Source organism: Anas platyrhynchos, chromosome 7, assembly GCF_047663525.1.
Source record: "Anas platyrhynchos isolate ZD024472 breed Pekin duck chromosome 7, IASCAAS_PekinDuck_T2T, whole genome shotgun sequence".
NCBI classification, from domain to species: Eukaryota; Metazoa; Chordata; class Aves; order Anseriformes; family Anatidae; genus Anas; species Anas platyrhynchos.
The window spans coordinates 24,156,861-24,177,110 of NC_092593.1; the positions used below are offsets into that span (position 1 = coordinate 24,156,861).

The following is a 20,250-nucleotide window of genomic DNA, read 5'->3' on the forward strand; positions in this document are numbered from 1 at the left end:
GTCACTGCAGCTTTCCTTTAAGCACAAGCACATTCATCCAAGCAAACTATAGTAACCTGTTGGAATGGAGATGTCCCTGTACAGCCAGTAAAATCCTAAACCATGTTCAATTATGGATAAGTTACTGTAACAGTTTTTAAATGCAGAATTACTTTATCAAAACAGATTCTGGTTAGCAATTGAGAAAAGAGTACTTGCCAGACCAAGGTCTTAGTAACAGGGTAATTCCTAGAAGGAATGTTCACAGCTTTCTGTTAACATTCACCTACTGATGTAATGGAGCATCTGTGTGCTCTGTGGGAAGATTTCTAATGCTGTTTTAGTTTTGTAGACATATAAATATATAAAATAAATAGAAACTTGTTAAACTACCTGTATCAACTTTATTGGAGTTTTTTTTTTAATCAAAAATTGTTTTAGTAGATGCACCACAGCAAAAAGTCCTGATTAGGCTGAACACAAGACCCAGAGAACAAACTTACGGAGTACAGTCAAAGATGCTGTAGCAGAGCACTGCCCATGGTAATTTTTAGCTTTGACTGTGTATTTTCCAGTGTCACTCACTGCAGCATTTTGAATCTGAAGAGAATATATGTTTTTAGAGCGAGTTACTCTGATGTGTGATGAAACAGCAATCTGAGGAGGGAAAAAAATGTCTCATTAAGATCAGATTTATGAAGAATTCTAATTTTTCAAGTAAATACCTTAAGCAAATACTTACAGGTTGATTATTCTTAAACCACTCAATTTCAGGAGAAGGATCCCCAGAAACTTCACAGGTGAACAATACATCTTGTCCTTCATTGACATTTTGAGACTTAGGTTGCATGATAAATGCTGGTTCATTTGAGCGCTCTTTAGAAAAGGTAAGAACATACTGGCATTTAATAATTCCCTCGTCAGTTTTACCTTCACAGGTGAGTATACCTTCGTCTTTATTGCTAGCCTTCTTGATAGTTAGTGTGTGATCACTTCCAGAAACGCCGTATCTGTAATCATCTGAATTTCTTAGCTCCATTCCATTCAGCACCCATTTTACTTCACAGGCACCAGGAATGCTGGCTTTCAAAGTCACTTTTTGTCCTTCAGACACTGTCATTTGAGTTGAAGAAGCTCTAATTTCTGCTTTCAATTCTTTGACATCTTCAGTAACAATTGACTTTTTAATGACTTCTTGAACTGCTGCTTTTTCTTCAGTTGCCACTGATGATTTCTTCTGGGTAGAAAGTGTAAGTACTTCATCTTCTTTCTGAACTGATTTACGAGTTTCAGATGATACCCCTCTTATCTGGGAATGGATATTTTTAAATACTTGTCCAGTAAACTGGAAGTTAGTTTTTGAAACGCCTCCTTCCCCAGTAATTTCACAGGTGTATTCTCCTTTATCAGATTCCATGAGGTCATGGATTTTGAGCTCATAGGTGCCATCTGCTGCGTAATGAAACTTGAAATGATGGTCTTCTTTCAGTTTTTTGCCATCCTTATACCAAGCCACTTCTCTCACAGTTAAAACACTGCTTTCAACTGCACAGGATAACTTTACCTTATCTCCAAGAGTTTCTGCTTTCAGCTGCTGTTTTATCTTTGGAGGAGAAGCAGTTGGTAATTGTACTTTCTCTGTTGGTACTGTTTTGTCTGCAGGTGGTGACTTTGCTTTTGGAGGGCTACTGATGGGTTCGGGAGATTTCACTCGTTTTGGAGACTTAACTGGTTCCGGAGACTTTACACGGGGCTCAGGAGATTTGATTCTTGGAGGTGATGTAATTGTTTTTTCAGGAACTTTTGCTCTTTGAATGGTCAAAGTAAAGTGTGCTTCCTGTCTTCCTTCTGAGTTTTCCACCACAACAGTGTAACTCCCCTCATCTGACATCTGGACCAAGGAAATTTCAAAAGTAGACTTGTACTGTGTGCGTGTTACTTGGAAGCGCCTTGAAGAAACAATAGGTTGACCTGCACGTAACCATGTTATTGTTGGTGCTGGTTCACCATCAACGTCACAGGAAAATCTTGCAGTCTCCCCTTCAGAAACTGTGATTGATCGTGGTTTTGTAAGGATTGTTGCTGGCAGAGTGCTTTTAAATGCTTTGTGTACAGTCCTTTCTTCCAGTGATTTTTCTTCTGCTGCAGTGATTTTTTCTTCAGAAGAAGCATAGTGTTCATATGATGAAAGTGATTCTCTTGTTGCTGATATCTCTGATTTGACCTCTCTTACTGAAGAACTTGCTTCTGTAGCAGATGCTTTCTTGAATGAGGAGACTGCATATGCCTCTGTTTTTGTCAGGTCAGGTAAAATTGATCTTGGTACTTCTTCATCTCTCCGCTGGGAAGAGTATGTAGTGTAGTCTCCTCCAGTAACATCTAATGTTGCATAATCAGAACATTCTCCTTTGTAGTTTGTGCATACAGCCCGGTATGTTCCACTATCGTCAATATGGCAGTCAAGAATCTCCAGAGTTAATACCCCACTGGTATTAGTGAAATGTATCTTGCTGCTCTCTTGCAGCTCAATACCATTGTGGTACCACTTCACTTCAGCAGTTGGTTTTGACTGGACATTCAGAATGAACCGGGTATTATGGCCACATGGTACCCGATGTGAGCGCATTCTCAGGGTGATGCGGGGAGCATGGTCAAGTGTGAAAGGCTGTTGAGTTAGAACTTCATATTTCCTTTCCATAGTTTTCTGAGTTTTCAAAGCAGATTTCATGGACTCATATCGAGAAAATATATCAAATCTTGCCATCCTCTCAAACCGAGAGAGTGATCTTTCACTAGAAACTGGGCTAGGTGAGCGAGGTCGAGTTCTCTCTGGTGTTGGGGATCTTCTCTCACTTTCTTCAGGAGGCCGTGAGCGGGGTCTAATTAATTCAGATACAGGGCGCATCAACTCAATGTAAGTTGGAGAAAGAGATCTTCTTCGTCGTAGTAATCTAGAGGGAGGTGAAAATTCCCTGTGAACATGTTGCACCATTTCTATTTCTTCTTCTTCTTCTGATGTGATCTCAGTTATTTCTCTTTCCCTCCTTCTCCTAAGTCTGCTCTTTTCCTCTTCTGCCATATATTGCAACTCACTCTTGTACTCAGACAGTCGTTGAGCAGTGCCAACTGGACGAAGCAGTTCTTCATCCTCTCTTTCATCCATTATTCTTTGTTTTTGTTTTGGTGGTCTGTAGGCAGCCCTGTCATGCCGCTGACGAAGCTCTGCATAGCTTGCGCTGGTTTCAGCTTTAATTGGAATGTGATAGCTTGAGTACCTCATCTCTCTTTTTCTTTCTTCCTCTGAACTGACCTGTGCTCCCGCAGTAGAATACCGAAGTGCAGACAATTCAAAGCGTGGGGGGCTCCTACTTGGTGGGGAAGCAGAAAAGCCTAACTCAAGCTCTTCTTCAAGGCGCAGTCTTTCCTCTTCAGTTCTCTTCATGGCTAAATAGTCATCAATTGGCAGGAGTAATTCCTCATCAGACAAGTCACCAAGTGATCGCCTCCTTGGTCTATAGTAAAATTCATAATCTGGAGATGGGGTACGCCTACGTGCTGGTCTCACAGTTTCAAGATCATCTTGTGTTAGCTTTGGTATGCGCCATTTAGGTTTATACTGATCAGAAATGCGTGGCAGTGGCATCACGTAGAACTGTTCCCACCTGGAAAGACGTATGCGTTTCTGGCGTTTCTGAACAGTTCTCTCAAGTTTTCCTGGCATTTCATACTGGTCTCGCAGCCTCTTGTACCACTTCATATCTGACAGAGGCACAAAGTGTTTAATGTTCTGATCTTCTTCAATAGTAGTGCGCACATGTTTGCGAGGCTCTGGGACCTCGTATGGCATACGAAGCTTTCTTTCTTCCTTCTTCTCCTCTTTCTTAATTTCATATTCACCTTTGACAGTCTTAGTGCTGACAGCTGGTTTGTATAAGATAGCAGCTTCTCTGAGAGCCTCTTGTGCTGTTTGTGTCAATGGAACAGGTTCAACCCCAGAAAGGATTTCTGCCATTCTTAAGGTTTTGTCAATTTGCCTCTGTACATGCTTCTCCCGCTCTTCTTCAGTCTTGTACTCACGTTTGACATATTTCAAGCGTTCAACTTTTAGATAAGCTTGACAGCTTGTAGATCCAGCACTGTTTGTAGCAGTAACTCTGTAATAACCGCTGTCTTCTGGTAAAGTATCTCTGATATGCAAAGCATAGTAATCTAAACCTTCATGAATTATATCGAAGTTAGGGCCAAAGGATAGAGGTTGACCATCTTTTTCCCATGTCAGTGTTGGTTTTGGTACACCAGATACCCTGATCTCAAAACTGACATTTTGGCCTTCTTGACATTCAGCATTTGCCAGCAGTCTTTTAAACATCGGCCTTAGTGTAGCATCTGCTGGAGGTGGATGTGGAATTACAGTCAGCTTAGCTTTGCAGCTGTCTTCCCCATATTTATTGCGTGCCACAATACTATATTCAGCATCATCCTCTTCAGTGACTTTATTGATGACAAGTTGGTAAAGACCCTTGTCTGATTCAAAAGTATACTTCTTATCATCATCACCAGGTTTGATTTTCTGGCCTGATTTGAACCATGTTACACGAGGTTCTGGATGGACTGTTATAGTTACACCAAACCTGACATTTTCTCCAATGTATGCGGTGCGATTATACAAAGGCAGAGTAAATTCTGGTGGACGCTCTAGTAGTCTCATTGTATCAACCCGGCGTTTCACTTTCCTAATAGTTCTACATCTGTAGTGCTCAGAAATTTCTCTCACACCTTTAACAAAAAGTTCTGCATAAGAGCTGTCTTCACCATAGTCATTTACAACCTTGCATCTGTAGGTTCCATCATCTGATTTAGAAACATCTTTGACATACATGGTTGCCACACCTTCTTCATATTTGATTTCATATTTCTCATTGCTTTCTAATTGCCTCATACCAAAGTACCAGGTGACTTGTGTGGACTGATCATAGTTTTCAATCCTACATACATATTTGGCATGCCCTCCTTCTTCTGCAACATTATGGTTTATCTGCCCAGCAATAGGACCAATGTCTATTGGCGCAACTTTAACTTTAGCCACTGTTACACCTTTCTGAGATCTAATTGCACCTCCACAGGAAATGCGGGCTACTGACACAACTGTGTTCCACTCCTTCTTTACTAGAGTTTGGTAGTAACGCCTGTGTCTTAAGGTCTTGATGGCTTTAGTACTGGTCTTTTCTGTTTGCTGTTTTAGCCACACGTGGTTAAGTGCTTCAGCAGCTGTCATCCGAGCTTTTCTTTCCTTTACTAGTAGGCGATCAATGAAGTCCATGGCCTCAATGCTTATATCTTTGAATGCTTCATCATCAAAGCTGTATTCAGCATTTAGAATATTTTCAATAACTTGTTGGTTTGTTTCAGCAATGAAAGGATTAATGCCACTGAGAAGTATATATGTTAGAGCACCAACTGACCACATGTCAGTTGCTGTGCTGACCAAATCATGATGATGTACTTCAGGTGCATAATATTCAGGAGAAGTGAACTGAAGTCTAAAGCTGTCTCCAGGCTTCAATTGTCTGGCTTGACCAAATTCAACAATTTTAATTACTGAGCTTCTTCTTGTGAAGTAAATAATATTGTCTGGTCTGATATCAAAATGTCCAATGCTGTGGCGATGTAAAAATTCTAGTGCATCACAGACCTGCCGTACATAACTCACTATTTCTCTTTCATTCAGTTCAAATGAGGCAGTGCTGATTCTTTCAAAGATGTCAACTCCAGAAATAAATTCAAAGATCATGACCAATTCTTCCAGGCTCTCAAATGATTCATGAAGATATAGGATATTTCGGTGCCTAGAAATGTTTAGAATGGAAATTTCTTTCTTTACCAAAACTTGGTCAGCACCTTTTACTTTGACAAACTTAGCCAGGTAAGTCTTTTTTGAAACTGCCTCAACACAGCGGTGTGTAATGCCAAACTGCCCACGTCCAAGCTCTTCTGCAATCATGTATTTGTCATAGAGTTCCTTTGTAGAATAGTGAGCTGCTTTAACTGTGGTGACTTCTCTGGTTTCATCAACTTCTTCATCATAGTTCATTATTCTGGTCTTATCTTCCTTTGTTATAATTGGTTCAGTAGGTTCAGAGGGCTGGCTTTGGCCAAACTTGTTTTCTGCAATTACACGGAACTGGTAGGTGGTCTTGCCAAACAGGTTCACCACTGTGTATCTTGTATCACGAGCTTGTGCAACACGAATCCATCTCTCTGCTGTTGTAGCACGTTTCTCAATAATGTAGTTTATGATTCTGCTTCCTCCATCTGTAGCTGGTTCATTCCAGGTTAAGTTAACTGAATCCCTTGAGATGTCAGTTACCTTCAGACCTCTAGGTGGGTCAGGCACATCAGCCACATCTAATTCAACTGTTTTTTGATCAATTCCAAATCTGTTTTTGGCACAAACAATGTAAAACCCTGCATCTTTTCTGTCAACACCATTTGGGAAAACAAGAGATGTGAATGATCGTGTAACAATAACTTGGTAATGTCCATTAGTGTCAATGAGATCTTGTCCCTTCTGCCATGTGATCACGGGGTGTGGCTTGCCACTGAATGGAATCTTGATGCTCACTATTTCTCCTCGGAGGGCATGAACAGCTCCCATGCCTTCCAGGTTCTTGGGCAAGTGAATCTTTGCAGGAACTGGAAAGGAAAGAGGAAGGAAAAAACAACACTTGAGCAAAAACACCTGAAAAGAGCACCAATAATCTAAATATTCAAAACTTAAAAATAATTTATCTTGGGAATCAAGATCCTTCATTACCTTCAACATCTAAAGAGGCAGTGCCAGACACAGATCCTCCTTGGTTGGTAGCTCTAACTTGATATACTGTGGCATCATCATCCGTTACATTTGTTATGACCAGCTGGTAATATCCACCCTTGAATTCCTGTATTTTGATCTTTTCACCATCTGGCATGATTTCCTTGCCCTGCCTGTACCACTTGACAATTGGTTTAGGATGACCAGTGACTTTGCAGACAAACGTGGCATTAGCTTGAAATTTCACATTCAGATTTCTTAGTTCTTCTTTGAAATGTGGTGCTTGAATTGGTACATCAGATTTTGGAATGACTGGTTGTGATACCTCACTCCACTCACTTTCACCACCTAGATTTTCACATTTTACACGGAACTCATACTCAAGACCTTCAATAAGATCTTTCACAGAATAGACAGTTTCACGAATTTCATCTGTTGTGACAGAAATCCACTTGTTTTGTTTTTTCTCACGCTTCTCGAGATAGTAAGTTCTAATCTTTGCCCCTCCATCACTTGCAGGTGGCTTCCATGAGACAACACAAGAATCCTTTGTGACAGCACTTGCTACTGGCTGACCGGGTTGTCCTGGTTTTTCTATAAAGAATAAAACAATTCAAAGATTAAGTGAGCTTGCCTTAGTAATTATAGGGACATACACAACTGGATATTTTGGTGTTCACTTACCAAATGGAGGCTTCATAACAACAACTGATGAGACCTCCAGTGCTTCACTAATGCCGTATGTATTCTGAGCAGAAACACGGAAATAATAGCCTGCATTTTCAGTTAGGTTAACAATTCTACAGGTTGTGCCTGAAATGCTTGAAGAAACAAGTTGCCATTCAGTTCCTTCCTTGGCTTCACGTTTCTCTATGATGTAGTTTGTTATCATAGCACCTCCATCATCCTCTGGTGGTTGCCAGCTAATCACCACAGAGTTCTTCAGTATAGACTCTATAACGATAGGTCCTACTGGTTTATCTGGCTTATCTGTAAAAGAAAAAAGCAGCATATTTTCAGTTCTTTTGCCAGTTAATATTTCATAAAATATTCCAGAAAAATACTGAACATAAAATTACCTTGTATTTCCACATTAAGTACAGTATCAACTGTTCCAAACGTGTTACTGAGTTGCACTTTGTACTTCCCAGCATGAGTCTTGTGTTGAACATTCTTAATAGCAAGATGAGTATAATGTTCTGTGTTCTCAATAGTAACTGTTTCTGATCCTCTCAGAGGTTTGTTGCCATGGAACCAAGTTATTGCTGGTACTGGTCGGCCAATATACACAACGTGAAGGCGGAGGGTGCCACCTGCACCTGCATAGTATTTCTCTTTCAATGGAAAGCCTGGGTGGAACTGAGGAGGAGCCTGCAATAATAGCTTGCCACTAGTTTCAATTTCTCCGACATCATTGGTAGCCATACAAGTGTAGAGACCTTCATCCTCTTGTTCATCTGTTATTACTGTTAGCGTATGGTTGCGTCCATCAGATGACATTTTATATTTTCGGCTTTGCAGCAGCTCTTTGCCAAAGCGATACCATTTAATATCAGGAAGAGGTCTCCCAACAATCTGGCATGTCAGTTGAGCTGCTTCACCCAGTTTAGTTGTAACATCCTGCATTTCTTTTCTTATGGCAGGTGCTTCTCCAGCTAAAAGAAAGAAAAGTAAAAAAATAATGAAGATGAAATGTTCCTCTATTACTATGGTACTGGAATTTAACCTTTATTTAAAACTGTGCCTCTTATATCTGAATGACTGGGCTGTGCTGTAGGACAGTCATGTTGGCAAATAACATGTAAAGCAAACAGCATATTAAATGCAGCACCATGGTTTATGAAACATAACATGGCAATATCACAGTAAATATTACTTTTTTTTTTTTTTTTTTTTTTTTTTTTTTTTTTTTGCTTACATGTTAGTTTAGTTTTCACGGCCATAGCAGTTCTTCGAGGTCTACTGAGCCCAGTCTGGTTTTCTGCAAAAACACGGAATTCATATTCTGTAGCCTCTAGTAAACCTCCTACTGTAAACTGTCTGTCCTTGATCCGTTCTTTATTGCATTTTTTCCAGGTGCTTTCTCCGGACTGTCGATACTCAACCCAATAGCCAAGGATTTCTTTGCCACCATCACTTTCAGGTCGTTCCCATTCTAATGTAATGCTGTCTTTAAATATAGAAGTGATCTCAATTTCTCCAGGTTGGCTTGGTTTATCTGAAAATTGCAGTATATACAGAAGTTAAATTCCTTTTTGAATGTCACTAAATTGCTATACACAAGCAATTAATTGTTAATGCAAACATTTTCTTACCAAATGGATCCTTGCAAACTACTGGTTCAGAAGCAGGACTTGCTTCACTTTCACCAATATCATTTTGAGCAATGACACGGAACTGATATTCTGCATCTGGAACAAGTCCTGTGACCGTGTACATTGTAGTGGTGATCTGTGTTTTGTTATGCCGGACCCATTTTTCTGTAGATGTCTCTTTACGTTCAATGTAGTAGCCGGTTACACGAGAACCACCGTCATCTTTAGGTCTGGACCAGGACAAGTTAACAGAACTCTTTGTGACATCAAGTACCTCAGGTGGGTTGTTTGGAGGCTCTGGAGGATCTGTTAATAACGATAACAACATAAGTAATGATAGCATTATAATATATATATATAATAATAATGATAGCATTAAAACATTTGCATAGACTATGGCACTTTTAGAACCATACTGTAATAAGCAAACAGTAGTAAAAAATATATTCTAAAAATATAAAATGGGGACTTACTTAGAGGTGTCTTTGGTATGGCTGGTTCTTCAGATTTGAGAGATTTGCTAATACCAAAATGGTTTTCTGCAGAAACACGGAAATGATACTCCACATTTTCTTTCAGCCCTTTCACTACTAAAGACGTCCCTTTTACTCTAGAGTCAACAGTGTACCAGGCAGTCTTTGGTACTTCTCGTCTCTCAACAATATAACCTAGTATATCTGCACCACCATCATCTGTAGGAGGTCTCCAGCTTACTCTGACAGAACGAGCTTGTATATCATCATACTCAAGTGGTCCTTCTGGTGGATTTGGTATGCCAATCACTCTGACTTTAATATACACAGCTTTTTTGCCACACTTATTTTCAAGTGCCAGATCATAGGTGCCGGAATCTTCTCTTTCTGCATCTTTGATCACGAGTTCTGTGTGAGTGTCAGAAGTTGCAATCATGGCCCTCTTGCTGATGTCATGTCCTTCTTTTGTCCATTTGCATATTGGGATGGGCTTACCCTTAATGGGTATTGTAAGCCTGATAACTCCACCTTGTCTCACCATAAGACCTTCCTGGTATTTTTCATCAAGTTCATAGTCAGGATATTCTGAAAGAAAATTAACATGTCATGCTATGTCTGTTTTACAGATAATATGCCTCCTTTAGGCAAATAGGTCTTTAGGACAGCTTTCAATGGGAGTTAAGACAAGTGTCTTACCAAGCATTTCTGTTATTTTGACTGTTCCTGGCACTTCAGCAGGTTCTCCTGGCCCACCAGCATTACAGGCTAGCACACGGAATCTGTACTCTGCGCCTTGGGGGAGATGTGTCAAGGTATATTCACGAATCTTGGTTGGAGTAGTATTGCATTTGGTCCATTCAAATTGATCAACCTTCTGCATCTCAATTAAGTAGCCAGTAACTTTAGAACCACCTTCATCTTCTGGTGGACTCCAAGCCAGGGAGACAGATGTTCTTGTAGTATCAGTGACTCTTGGATTCTGAGGTTTACCTGGAGGAGCTGGAAGAGAAGATGAGATTGGGGGGTTGGGGGGAGAGGCTCAGTGAGAATTTTTTTAATGAACATTTAAAAAACATAACAAATGCTAACTTCTAGCATATGATCTGTATTAAGTCATAATAGGATTTAGATAGGGCAACTTGGAATGAAAGATTTTCACTAATGTTTTCCTTCCTTGGTTTCCTCCAGTCATTCATTTTCATAGCCAGATAAATTTCCAAATTACAAAAAAGAGTGACTTCTAGTAGGATCATTTCCATTCTGCTATCATGTGCTTAATCTATATAGGAAATTACTTACCAATTGGATCCCTGGCAATGGCAGTCTTGGAAGGACGGCTGGGTTTCCCAGCACCTCTGGCATTGATTGCTGTGACCCGGTGTTCATATTCTAATCCTTCAACCAACCCAGTGGAACGGTAACGAGTCATGGTAACTGGAACTTTATTTACACGGATCCATCTATCTGCTCTAACTTCTTTGCGTTCCACAATATAACCAGTAATCTGTGAATCACCATCATCTTCTGGAGGATACCAAGTTAATGTCATGCCATCTCGAGAGACATCAAACACTTCTGGAGTGCCAGGAGGGCCAGGAATACCTGTAAAAAGAAAACACAGAATTAGTGAAGAAAGCACCTGATGGTTCTACACACAGAAATATGCAACATAGTATGTAGAACAAGAAAATATCAATGTCTTATCAAATTCTTTTTATCAGCAGATATCAAAGTAGTTTAGAAACTAGATCAGTGAAATAATCCTGCTTTTATAATGGGGGAAAGCAATTTTTCAAGGTCAACTGTAGACCTGAGTATAAAATCCAAGTTTACTGTCCAGGTTCTGTGCAACGCATCTATAATACCTGCACAGGCTTGTGTATGGCATTGCTCCCTGGAAGTATAACAAGACTACTGTGCATGATGATGTATACTATTTGAAAAAAGAGGTAGTTACATCTAGAAAATTGTATTTTTGTGTGGCTACATAAGCCCATGTACATATATGTTTTTATATTTTTAAAGGTAGACTTACGAATTCTACTCTTGCATTCTATAATTTCAGACTGCAGATAAGATCCAATTCCAAAGCGGTTTGTAGCAGCCACACGGAATACATATTCTGCACCTTCAACAAGCCTGGTGAACTTGTATGTTGTCCTGGTTACTGACTCCGAGACTGGCAGCCATCCAGGACGGTGAGCATCACGCTGTTCTACCACATAGCCACTAAGTGTAGCTCCACCATCCAGCTCAGGTGGCTCCCAGGAGATGGTAACATAATTTGAATCAATTTCATCAATTCGGATAGGTCCAACAGGTGGTCCAGGTTTGTCTATGGAAAAATAAATAAATTTAAAGGCCAAAAAATAATGTTGAGAAAAGGAATCATATAACTGGTGACAAAGTTCAGACAGTTAAAGATCATGGACAATTACTTTCAAAAGTTCTTACCAAGGATTATAACTTTTATTGTATCAGTAACTGTTCCAGTTGTGTTCTTCAGTTCAAGTGTATACTCGCCAGTGTCATGTATAGTGGTCTCACGGACAGTTAATTTAGCCATTTTGGCAACAGTCTCCATTTTGATACGTTCTGATTCTTTTAGTTTAGAACCAGCCAAGAACCAAGATGCAGCTGGAGGTGGCCGTCCTTCAATTGGAATAGCTAACTCAATGGGCTTTCCAGCAGGTACATGAATTGTTTTCTGAGGTATTCCAGCAAGGTCAATTGTTGGCAGAACTAAGAAAAGAAAAGCATTGATATTTTTGGTATCCATTTTATAAATACCGCATTCATTTGGTGTCAGCTGTTATTTTTAATCGTAGATACCTACCTTTTTGGTCCTGTACAGTCACTGCTGTGACAATTTCTCGTGGTTCTGACACACCCTTCTGATTCTGTGCTCTGACCCTGAACAAGTACTGTTCACCTTCATTGAGAGAGATAATTGTATGTTCATAAATAGTAGGCTTCACTGTCACTACCTTCAACCATCTTTCTGTTCCAGCTTTGCTGGCCTCAATAACATAGCCAGTCAGTCTGCTTCCACCATCATGTGGTGGTTTCTCCCATGCAAGAGTCACAGTTGACTTAGTGGTATCAATCACTTCAAGTTTTTGTGGTACCATGGGTACATCAGATACTAGTATTGCGTCAGATGTCTCACAAGCTTCACCAATGCCATAAATATTTTCTGGCAGTACCCTGAAATAATACAAAGCTCCTTCTAGAAGTCCAGTAACTCTATAAAATGTCTTGCTGCATTTGGTAGTGACAGTCTTGTAAGCTCTCATGGAAGCTTCACGTTTTTCAATTATATAATTGCTGACCGGGGCTCCACCATCAATGGTTGGAATATCCCAAGTAAGTGTCACAGAATCTTTTGATACTTCCTTAATTCTCACTGCAGCTGGTGGACCAGGTGTATCTAAAACAACAACAACAACAACAAATTATTTTTTTTCTTCTGGATCCCTTCCTCTTCTGGTCAATGATTCAGTTCTGAATAAAAAAAAAGAGGAAAAACAACATTTGGATTTGATTTATAAACTAGCAGAGCTTTTTAAAACTACTTATTTTCCTTATTATTGTTTCTTTGAATTCCCAAACATTCTCATGTTATTTAAACTGCAAAATTCATTTGGAAATAACTTAGTTTTTTACTCCCACGCAACATGCACTATGAGTGGTGTCATACCTCTACATAACTGTAGCAGTACTTACCATACACTTTTACAGAAATAGTCGCTGATTTTTTTCCTGATTGATTTTCAGCCTCAATGATGTATTTTCCAGCATCATACCGATTAACTTTATCCACAATAAGTAGAGTGTAACTGTCGGTAGTATCAATAATAGCTCGACTTACAAGGTCAACACCCTGCTTGCTCCATGTGATTACAGGAGCAGGTCTGCCAGACACAGAGACCATTAGGCGCAGGGAGCCACCAGCTCTCACTGTTACTGTTCTCCTCAGATCATCAGCAAGCTCAAGCTCAGGTATTTCTGATGAAGGGGTGTAAGAAACAAAACAAATTAATCTTTTAGTAGTTTTGAAGGAAAACATAATTATTCCTTAAAATACACACTGAGTTTTCAAATTACCTATTCTTTCCACAGGTTCTATTTCTGCTGAAGATTCACTAAATTCACTCATACCATTCACGTTTGTAGCAGCAACTCTGAATTGGTATTTCTGGTTTGTTTTAAGGCCAGTTACGGTGAACTCAGCATTCCTCAGAGTGGGAGTTGTATGTGGTCGGTACCACTGTTCAGTACCTTCTTCTTTCATTTCAAGAACATAGCCTAAGATGTCAGCACCACCATCATATGTGGGCTTTGACCACGCTAAACTTATGCTGTGCATGGTAGTATCCACAACTCTTGGAGCTGAAGGTGGTGCAGGAGTATCTTTGAAAAAGAAAATATATTTCATATTGATGCAGGGAACATTTCACAGTTTATGTATTTTATATTAAAATATTTTTTATATATTTTATATTAAATATATTTATAAAAATATATTTTAAATGTGGCAACTTACATGATGGCTCTTTGCATAACATGTATTGTGAAGCTTCACTAGGCTCACTGTTTCCAGCAGCATTCACTGCAGTGACACGGAACTGGTACTGGCTGCCTTCCATAAGACCAGTGACTTTCAGTCTGGTATCATAAATTGTGTAATCTCTGTTCACTCGTGTCCAGCGCAGACTTTTCCTTTCGCGTTTGTCTACAAGATAGTCCTTAATCTCACTGCCACCATCTGATTCTGGTTTTGTCCACTGAATAATGATGTGTTCCTTGCCAACACTCACTTCTTCAGGAGCACCAGGCTGCGTTGGGATAGCTTTTTTTTTTTTAAAATGTGAAAAAAAAAAAAGAAGTTTTACCATTTTTTTTTAAATCTATGAGAAACATTCCACACATTCTGACACAGGATGGAAGGTATTAACACTCACTGAAAGCATTCCTGGCAATGACGGGTTCTGTTTCAATTGGAACACCTGGCCCATATTTGTTGACAGCTCTGACACGGAAGATGTACTCATTATTTTTAATAAGTTTTGTTACCACACATGATAATGTCTGGCATTCAGCCTCAACAATAACCCAGTGAAGTCTGCTGGTTTCACGCCTTTCTACAATGTAGTGAGTGATTTGTGCACCTCCGTCTTCCTCAGGAATGTTCCATGCCAGAGTACATTTCTCTTCTGTTACTCTGCTAACTGTGATTTTGCCTGAGCAAGGACCTGGTGAATCTGAGTAGAGGTGAAAATAGGTATTGTTATTAGCAGCTAAGAAAAAATTCTCACTCTTATTTAAAATAATGCTTTTTTTTTTTTTTTATATTATATAAGAATATTAATCATGGAATACATACCAAGCACTTTGACAAGAACAGAAATTTGTTTTGTCCCACTGGCATTTTTAACTGTTAGAGTATATTTTCCACTATCACTTCTGTCACAGAACTTGATAATTGCAATGGCTCGTTTGCTGGTGTATTGCAGAGAGATCTTTTCACATAGGTCCAGTTCCCTGTCACCTTTGGACCAGAAGACTTTTGGTTCTGGTTTCCCTCCAACAGCTGCATCAAGAACAAGATCAGATCCAGCCCTAATGGTCACAACTTCTCCCTGCAATCTAGCATCGAGTTCAGCCTTTGGTGGTGCTGTCATAAATTAAAAAAAAAGAGATTAAAAACAAATTACATGACAGTATTAAAAATTGAACATTATTTTTTTAATTGTTCCAAATGAGTATTTCTTACAGTATTCATCTTTGCAAATGACAGCACCAGTTGATTCAGATCCTTTGCTAATCACACCAGCAGCATTCTTTGCTAGTACACGGAATTCATATGCTTCATCTTCACTAAGAGCTGTCACGGTAAAAAAGTTTTCCGAGACAATGGTATAATTGCATTTCAGCCAGCGTCCATCACCAGATTCATTATATGGTTTACGCTCTATAATATATCCAATAATTTTACTTCCACCATCATAAAGTGGTGCTGACCAGCTCAGGGAAACTGTAGATCTGGTGACATCTGTTACTTCTGGTCTTCCTGGTGGATCTGGAGAAACAAAACAAAAAATGAGAAGTGTAATTCTCTTTGAACTTAATTAACAAAACAACTATTGAAAGTAATACTTACCAACTGGATTTTGAGCCACTACAGGTCTGGAAGCTTCACTAGCTTTGCTAACACCTGCAGCATTTAGAGCATACGTTCTGAATTGATATTCTAGGCCTTCCACCAATCCTGTGACTTTGTAGTTGCATTCACAGCACGGCACTTTGTTTTCCTTCACCCAAAGAATAGTGTTGCGCTCCTTCTTTTCAACCCAGTATCCAATGACTTTGCTGCCACCATCATGATAGGGTTCCTCCCAGCGAATTGCCATGGCAGTTGCAGACACAGAATAGACTTCTGGCCTTGAGGGTGGGCTTGGTGGGACTAAACACAAATTGGAGGTGAGGAAAACGTTAGTTGTTACAAATACTTACAGTAGTCTGAGGAAAACAACAGATTTTAAATAAGTTTCACTTACCAAATGGATGCTCAGCTACCACAGTTTTTGATTCAAGGGGTTTGCTGACACCAAATCTATTTTCTGAGCTTATTCGAAAACTGTACTCCTGGTATTTTGTAAGATGAGTGACTTTGATCTGTGTACGTTTTACACTGGAATTTACCAGTTGCCATGCTGTTGTTCCAGATTCACGTTTCTCTACAATGTAGTTTGTAATGTCACTGCCACCATCATCTTCAGGTTCTTTCCAGGTCAGCACACAGGATTCAGAAGAGACAGATGATATTTCAATTGGGCCAGTGACTGGACCTGGCCTTCCTATGACTACCACTGTGACAGTAAATGTTTTCACACCAGCGGTATTTTCAAGTGTGAGGTAGTATTTCCCAGAGTCACCTCTCATACTGTCCTTTACAGTAAGTGTTGTTCTGTCTTTTGTTGTCTTGATGGTCACTCTCTCAGTTTCCTTCAGCCTCATCTCCTCAAGTTTCCATGTCACTTTTGGAGCTGGGCGGCCACTAATAGGTATATCAATAGTAAAGGTGCTTCCAGCCTTGCATGTTATGAGCTGTCTGCTTATTTCACTGAGATCTGCTGTTGGTTCAATCTGTGGCTCCTTAATGATAACAGAAGAGAAAGCTTCTCTTGGCTCACTGTAGCCAGCATCATTCCTTGCCTTGACCCGGAACTCATATTCAGTGTTCTCCACCAGGCCTTCAACAGTGAAAGTAAGTTGTTTTGTTTGACCAGCTTCAATCCAGTAGTCAGATCCTTTTTGTTTCATTTCAAGAAGGTATCCAGTAACACGACTACCACCATCATGGTCAGGTTTAAGCCATGCTAAAACTACAGAAGATTTAGTTGTATCAACAATATCTAGTCTCTTAGGTGGAGCAGGTTCTTCAGTGGCTATAATTGGTTCCGTCAGTTCACACGGTTCACCTACACCATATTCATTTTCTGCTGACACTCGGTAGTAATATGGGACACCTTCTGCCAGATCAGTGACCTTAAAGATTTGTCGAGTGCATTTTGAACTCACCACTTGCCAGCTACGACGGCTTGCTTCCCGTTTTTCCACGATGTAGTGATGGATACGTGAACCTCCATCCAAAACAGGAGCATCCCACATTAAAGTAATAGATCCTCTAGTCACATCCTTAAATGTAATAGGACCAGGTGGACCAGGAGTGTCCAAAACTTTGACAGTAAATGTAATTGACTTACTTCCACTGTTGTTTTCCACAGTAAAGACATACTTGCCAGCATCATTTCTATTGCATTCCTCCACAGTCAATGTGCTGAATGAATCAGTTGTTTGAATGTCAGCACGCAAGCTAAGATTTGCATCTGCTTTGGACCACACAGCAGTAGGAACAGGCTTTCCAGAGAAGGCAATAAACAGACGAATGCTTGCACCTGCTCGTACAATATGAGTCTGCTTGAAGTTTGCATCGATATCAATTTCAGGTGCAGAAAGCCTGTCCACAGTTTGGACTGAAGCAGGAACTTCACAGCTTTCTCCTTTTCCAGCACCATTGACAGCACTAACTCTGAATTTATAGTGTTCTCCTGCCTCCAAATCAACAACAGTATATTTAGTAGCAAGAACGGTCTCTGCATTGACTTTCTGCCATGCTTCTAGGTCAGCTTTGCACATCTCAATAATGTACCCAATTATTTCCATGCCTCCATCAAAAACTGGCTTGGTCCACTCTAAGCTTACGCTAGTCTTTGATGTATCTGTCACCTTTACAACATTAGGAGCACTTGGTGGGCTCACGGGTTCTCTACATTTAATCAGCTTTGAAGCATCACTTGGAGGTCCAACTCCTGCAGCATTTTCAGCCATGACACGAAATTCATACTCGTTGCCTTCAATAAGGCCAGTTACTCTGTATCTGTTCTCAGCAATGGGCCTCTTACTGGATACTTTAACCCAGCGCATGCTCTTCTTTTCTCTCCTTTCTAGAATATACTCATTTATCTCACTTCCACCATCTGAATTTGGTCTTGCCCACGTGAGTGTGATACTGTCTCCTGTTACATTCGTGGGCTCTGGAGTTCCTGGGGCATCAGGAAGAGCTAAAATAAAAATAAAAATAAAAATAAAAATAAAAATAAAAATAAAAATAAAAATAAAAATAAAAATAAAAATAAAAATAAAAATAAAAATAAAAATAAAAATAAAAACATCATTAGAAATACAAAATGTTAACTCAACAGTTACTTCTACAGAATGAGACAGAAACTTACTGTAAGGTATTTGTGCTGTAACTGGATCAGACTCCAGTGGTCTGCCAACTCCAAATTTGTTTACTGCAGAGACACGGAACTGATACTCATTGCCCTTTATTAATTTAAGTGCAGTGTAGCTGCAAGCTTCACACTTGTCTTCAACTAATGCCCAAGCAATCCTGCTGGTTTCACGTTTTTCAATTATGTAGTGGGAAATAGAAGCACAACCATCATTAGCTGGAGGTTCCCACCATAATGTCACTTTTTCTCCAGTAATGTTTGTAAATCGTATTGGTCCACCAACTTTTCCTGGTGTGTCTGCAAAATTAAAGGTTCAGAATTAAAATTTGCTGGCACTTAGATTAAAATTCTATTAAAAAAAATAGAGGCTGAAAGTGTTTGGTGCAGTACCTTGTATTCTGAATGTAATATCTTCTCGTTTAGTTCCTGATGCATTTTTGGCTTCTACTGTGTACACTCCACGATGATCCCGAGTTGCATCTCTAATGAAAATTGTGCTATATCCAATAGCTGTAGTTATTTCTATACTCATTGTTTTTTCAATCTCCTTACCATCTTTAAACCATGTCACCTTAGGTACTGGACGTCCTTTGATTAAAGCTTTAAGTCTAATGCTCTCTCCAGCTTTAACAGTAAGGCCTTCAAAGTGCTCAGGGCCAAATTCAATTGTTGGAGCAACTAAAAAAGGAAAACATAAATCAATTCTCATACAGCTAAGTAATTTTTCCTGATACTAATTTAAACACAGTAATTACAAACGATTCTTGTATAAAGAATTATGACCTGTAAACTTATTTTTCCTGTTAGCAATCCGTGCAGCGGATTACCATAGGTGAAATACATTAATGTTTGTTGTTACAGCATGTCAAGCTGAGTCAAATTTTCATTTCTAAATTACTCAGTGCATCAGATTATTAGTCTATTATTCCTTTCCAACTTTTCTGTTGCTTCTTATCAAACACATGTAGAGTGCCATGACTTTAAGCAAAAGTATCTAGAAACTCTGATTTCCCTGGACAGGTTTAAATTACTCTGGATACCTTCCTGAAGGTCACAATCATCAGAAACTTTGGAAAGGAAAACTACAGGGCCACCATCCAGAATAACTATCTCTGCCAAGTCCGAGAGTACATGATATGAACTGTTAAAGTTGCCACAGAGTAACAAAACCATAACTACATCAAAAACATATTGTAGGATGATATTTCATTTTCAAATAAATCCCAGCAAAATTCTATTTATAAGACAAAAAGAAGTCTATTAGTACATTGAATAAAAAATTACTGCTTTACTCTAATACAGCAATTGATTACCTATGTCTACAAGATTTAGGTCTTAAATTTAGCTCCTCCCATCTTGCACTCAAACAGAAGTGATTCTGAGTTGGCTGGAAGGGCAGTCATGGTTTCCTCCCACTTTGGCCCACATCTTCCAGAAGCTCTAGTTGGCTTCAGTACCCAAATACAATCATATTAAGAAATCTTACCATTTTCATCTCTGGTCATGATATAGCCTGAAGACTGTGAAGGTGGGCTAATTGTGCCAACAGCATTTCTTGCAAGAACTCTGAATTCATATCGGTCACCTGGACTGAGTCCTGTAACTGTATATTGGCATTCACTGACATCAGTAAAGTTGCATCGGAGCCAACGGTCTTCACTTCCTTGCCGCTTCTCAATACTGTAGGCCACAATCTTACTGCCTCCATCACGCAGTGGGGGGGTCCATTTAAGAGTGACTGTTTCCCTGGTGACATCAATGTAATCAGGAGTACCAGGTGGGTCTGGAAAAATAAAATAAAATAATTTATTTCTATTACTGTTCACCATAGTCTACAGAACCAGAATTTTCTTGGGTGAAGTGTGACT

At 39.5% G+C, this 20,250-nt stretch overlaps 1 protein-coding gene across 3 annotated transcripts in view; it reads right to left on the reverse strand.

The window, feature by feature from the left end:
• TTN (titin) overlaps positions 1 to 20,250 on the reverse strand; it is a 243,986-nt gene that overhangs the window by 2,144 nt on the left and 221,592 nt on the right. For all 3 annotated transcript variants that reach the window (XM_038182090.2, XM_072041024.1, XM_038182073.2), the window contains 24 exons: positions 19,869 to 20,165; positions 18,773 to 19,060; positions 18,380 to 18,679; positions 16,142 to 18,208; positions 15,745 to 16,047; positions 15,358 to 15,663; positions 14,968 to 15,258; positions 14,546 to 14,845; positions 14,128 to 14,433; positions 13,689 to 13,994; positions 13,308 to 13,589; positions 12,418 to 13,011; positions 12,036 to 12,323; positions 11,617 to 11,916; positions 10,881 to 11,183; positions 10,278 to 10,580; positions 9,582 to 10,166; positions 9,109 to 9,414; positions 8,712 to 9,011; positions 7,873 to 8,448; positions 7,478 to 7,783; positions 6,794 to 7,387; positions 722 to 6,672; positions 483 to 636 (listed from right to left, as the gene is read on the reverse strand). In XM_038182090.2, coding sequence (XP_038038018.1) covers positions 483 to 636; positions 722 to 6,672; positions 6,794 to 7,387; positions 7,478 to 7,783; positions 7,873 to 8,448; positions 8,712 to 9,011; positions 9,109 to 9,414; positions 9,582 to 10,166; positions 10,278 to 10,580; positions 10,881 to 11,183; positions 11,617 to 11,916; positions 12,036 to 12,323; positions 12,418 to 13,011; positions 13,308 to 13,589; positions 13,689 to 13,994; positions 14,128 to 14,433; positions 14,546 to 14,845; positions 14,968 to 15,258; positions 15,358 to 15,663; positions 15,745 to 16,047; positions 16,142 to 18,208; positions 18,380 to 18,679; positions 18,773 to 19,060; positions 19,869 to 20,165 — 15,606 coding nt within the window. The remainder of the gene's footprint in view (positions 1 to 482; positions 637 to 721; positions 6,673 to 6,793; positions 7,388 to 7,477; positions 7,784 to 7,872; positions 8,449 to 8,711; positions 9,012 to 9,108; positions 9,415 to 9,581; positions 10,167 to 10,277; positions 10,581 to 10,880; positions 11,184 to 11,616; positions 11,917 to 12,035; positions 12,324 to 12,417; positions 13,012 to 13,307; positions 13,590 to 13,688; positions 13,995 to 14,127; positions 14,434 to 14,545; positions 14,846 to 14,967; positions 15,259 to 15,357; positions 15,664 to 15,744; positions 16,048 to 16,141; positions 18,209 to 18,379; positions 18,680 to 18,772; positions 19,061 to 19,868; positions 20,166 to 20,250) is intronic.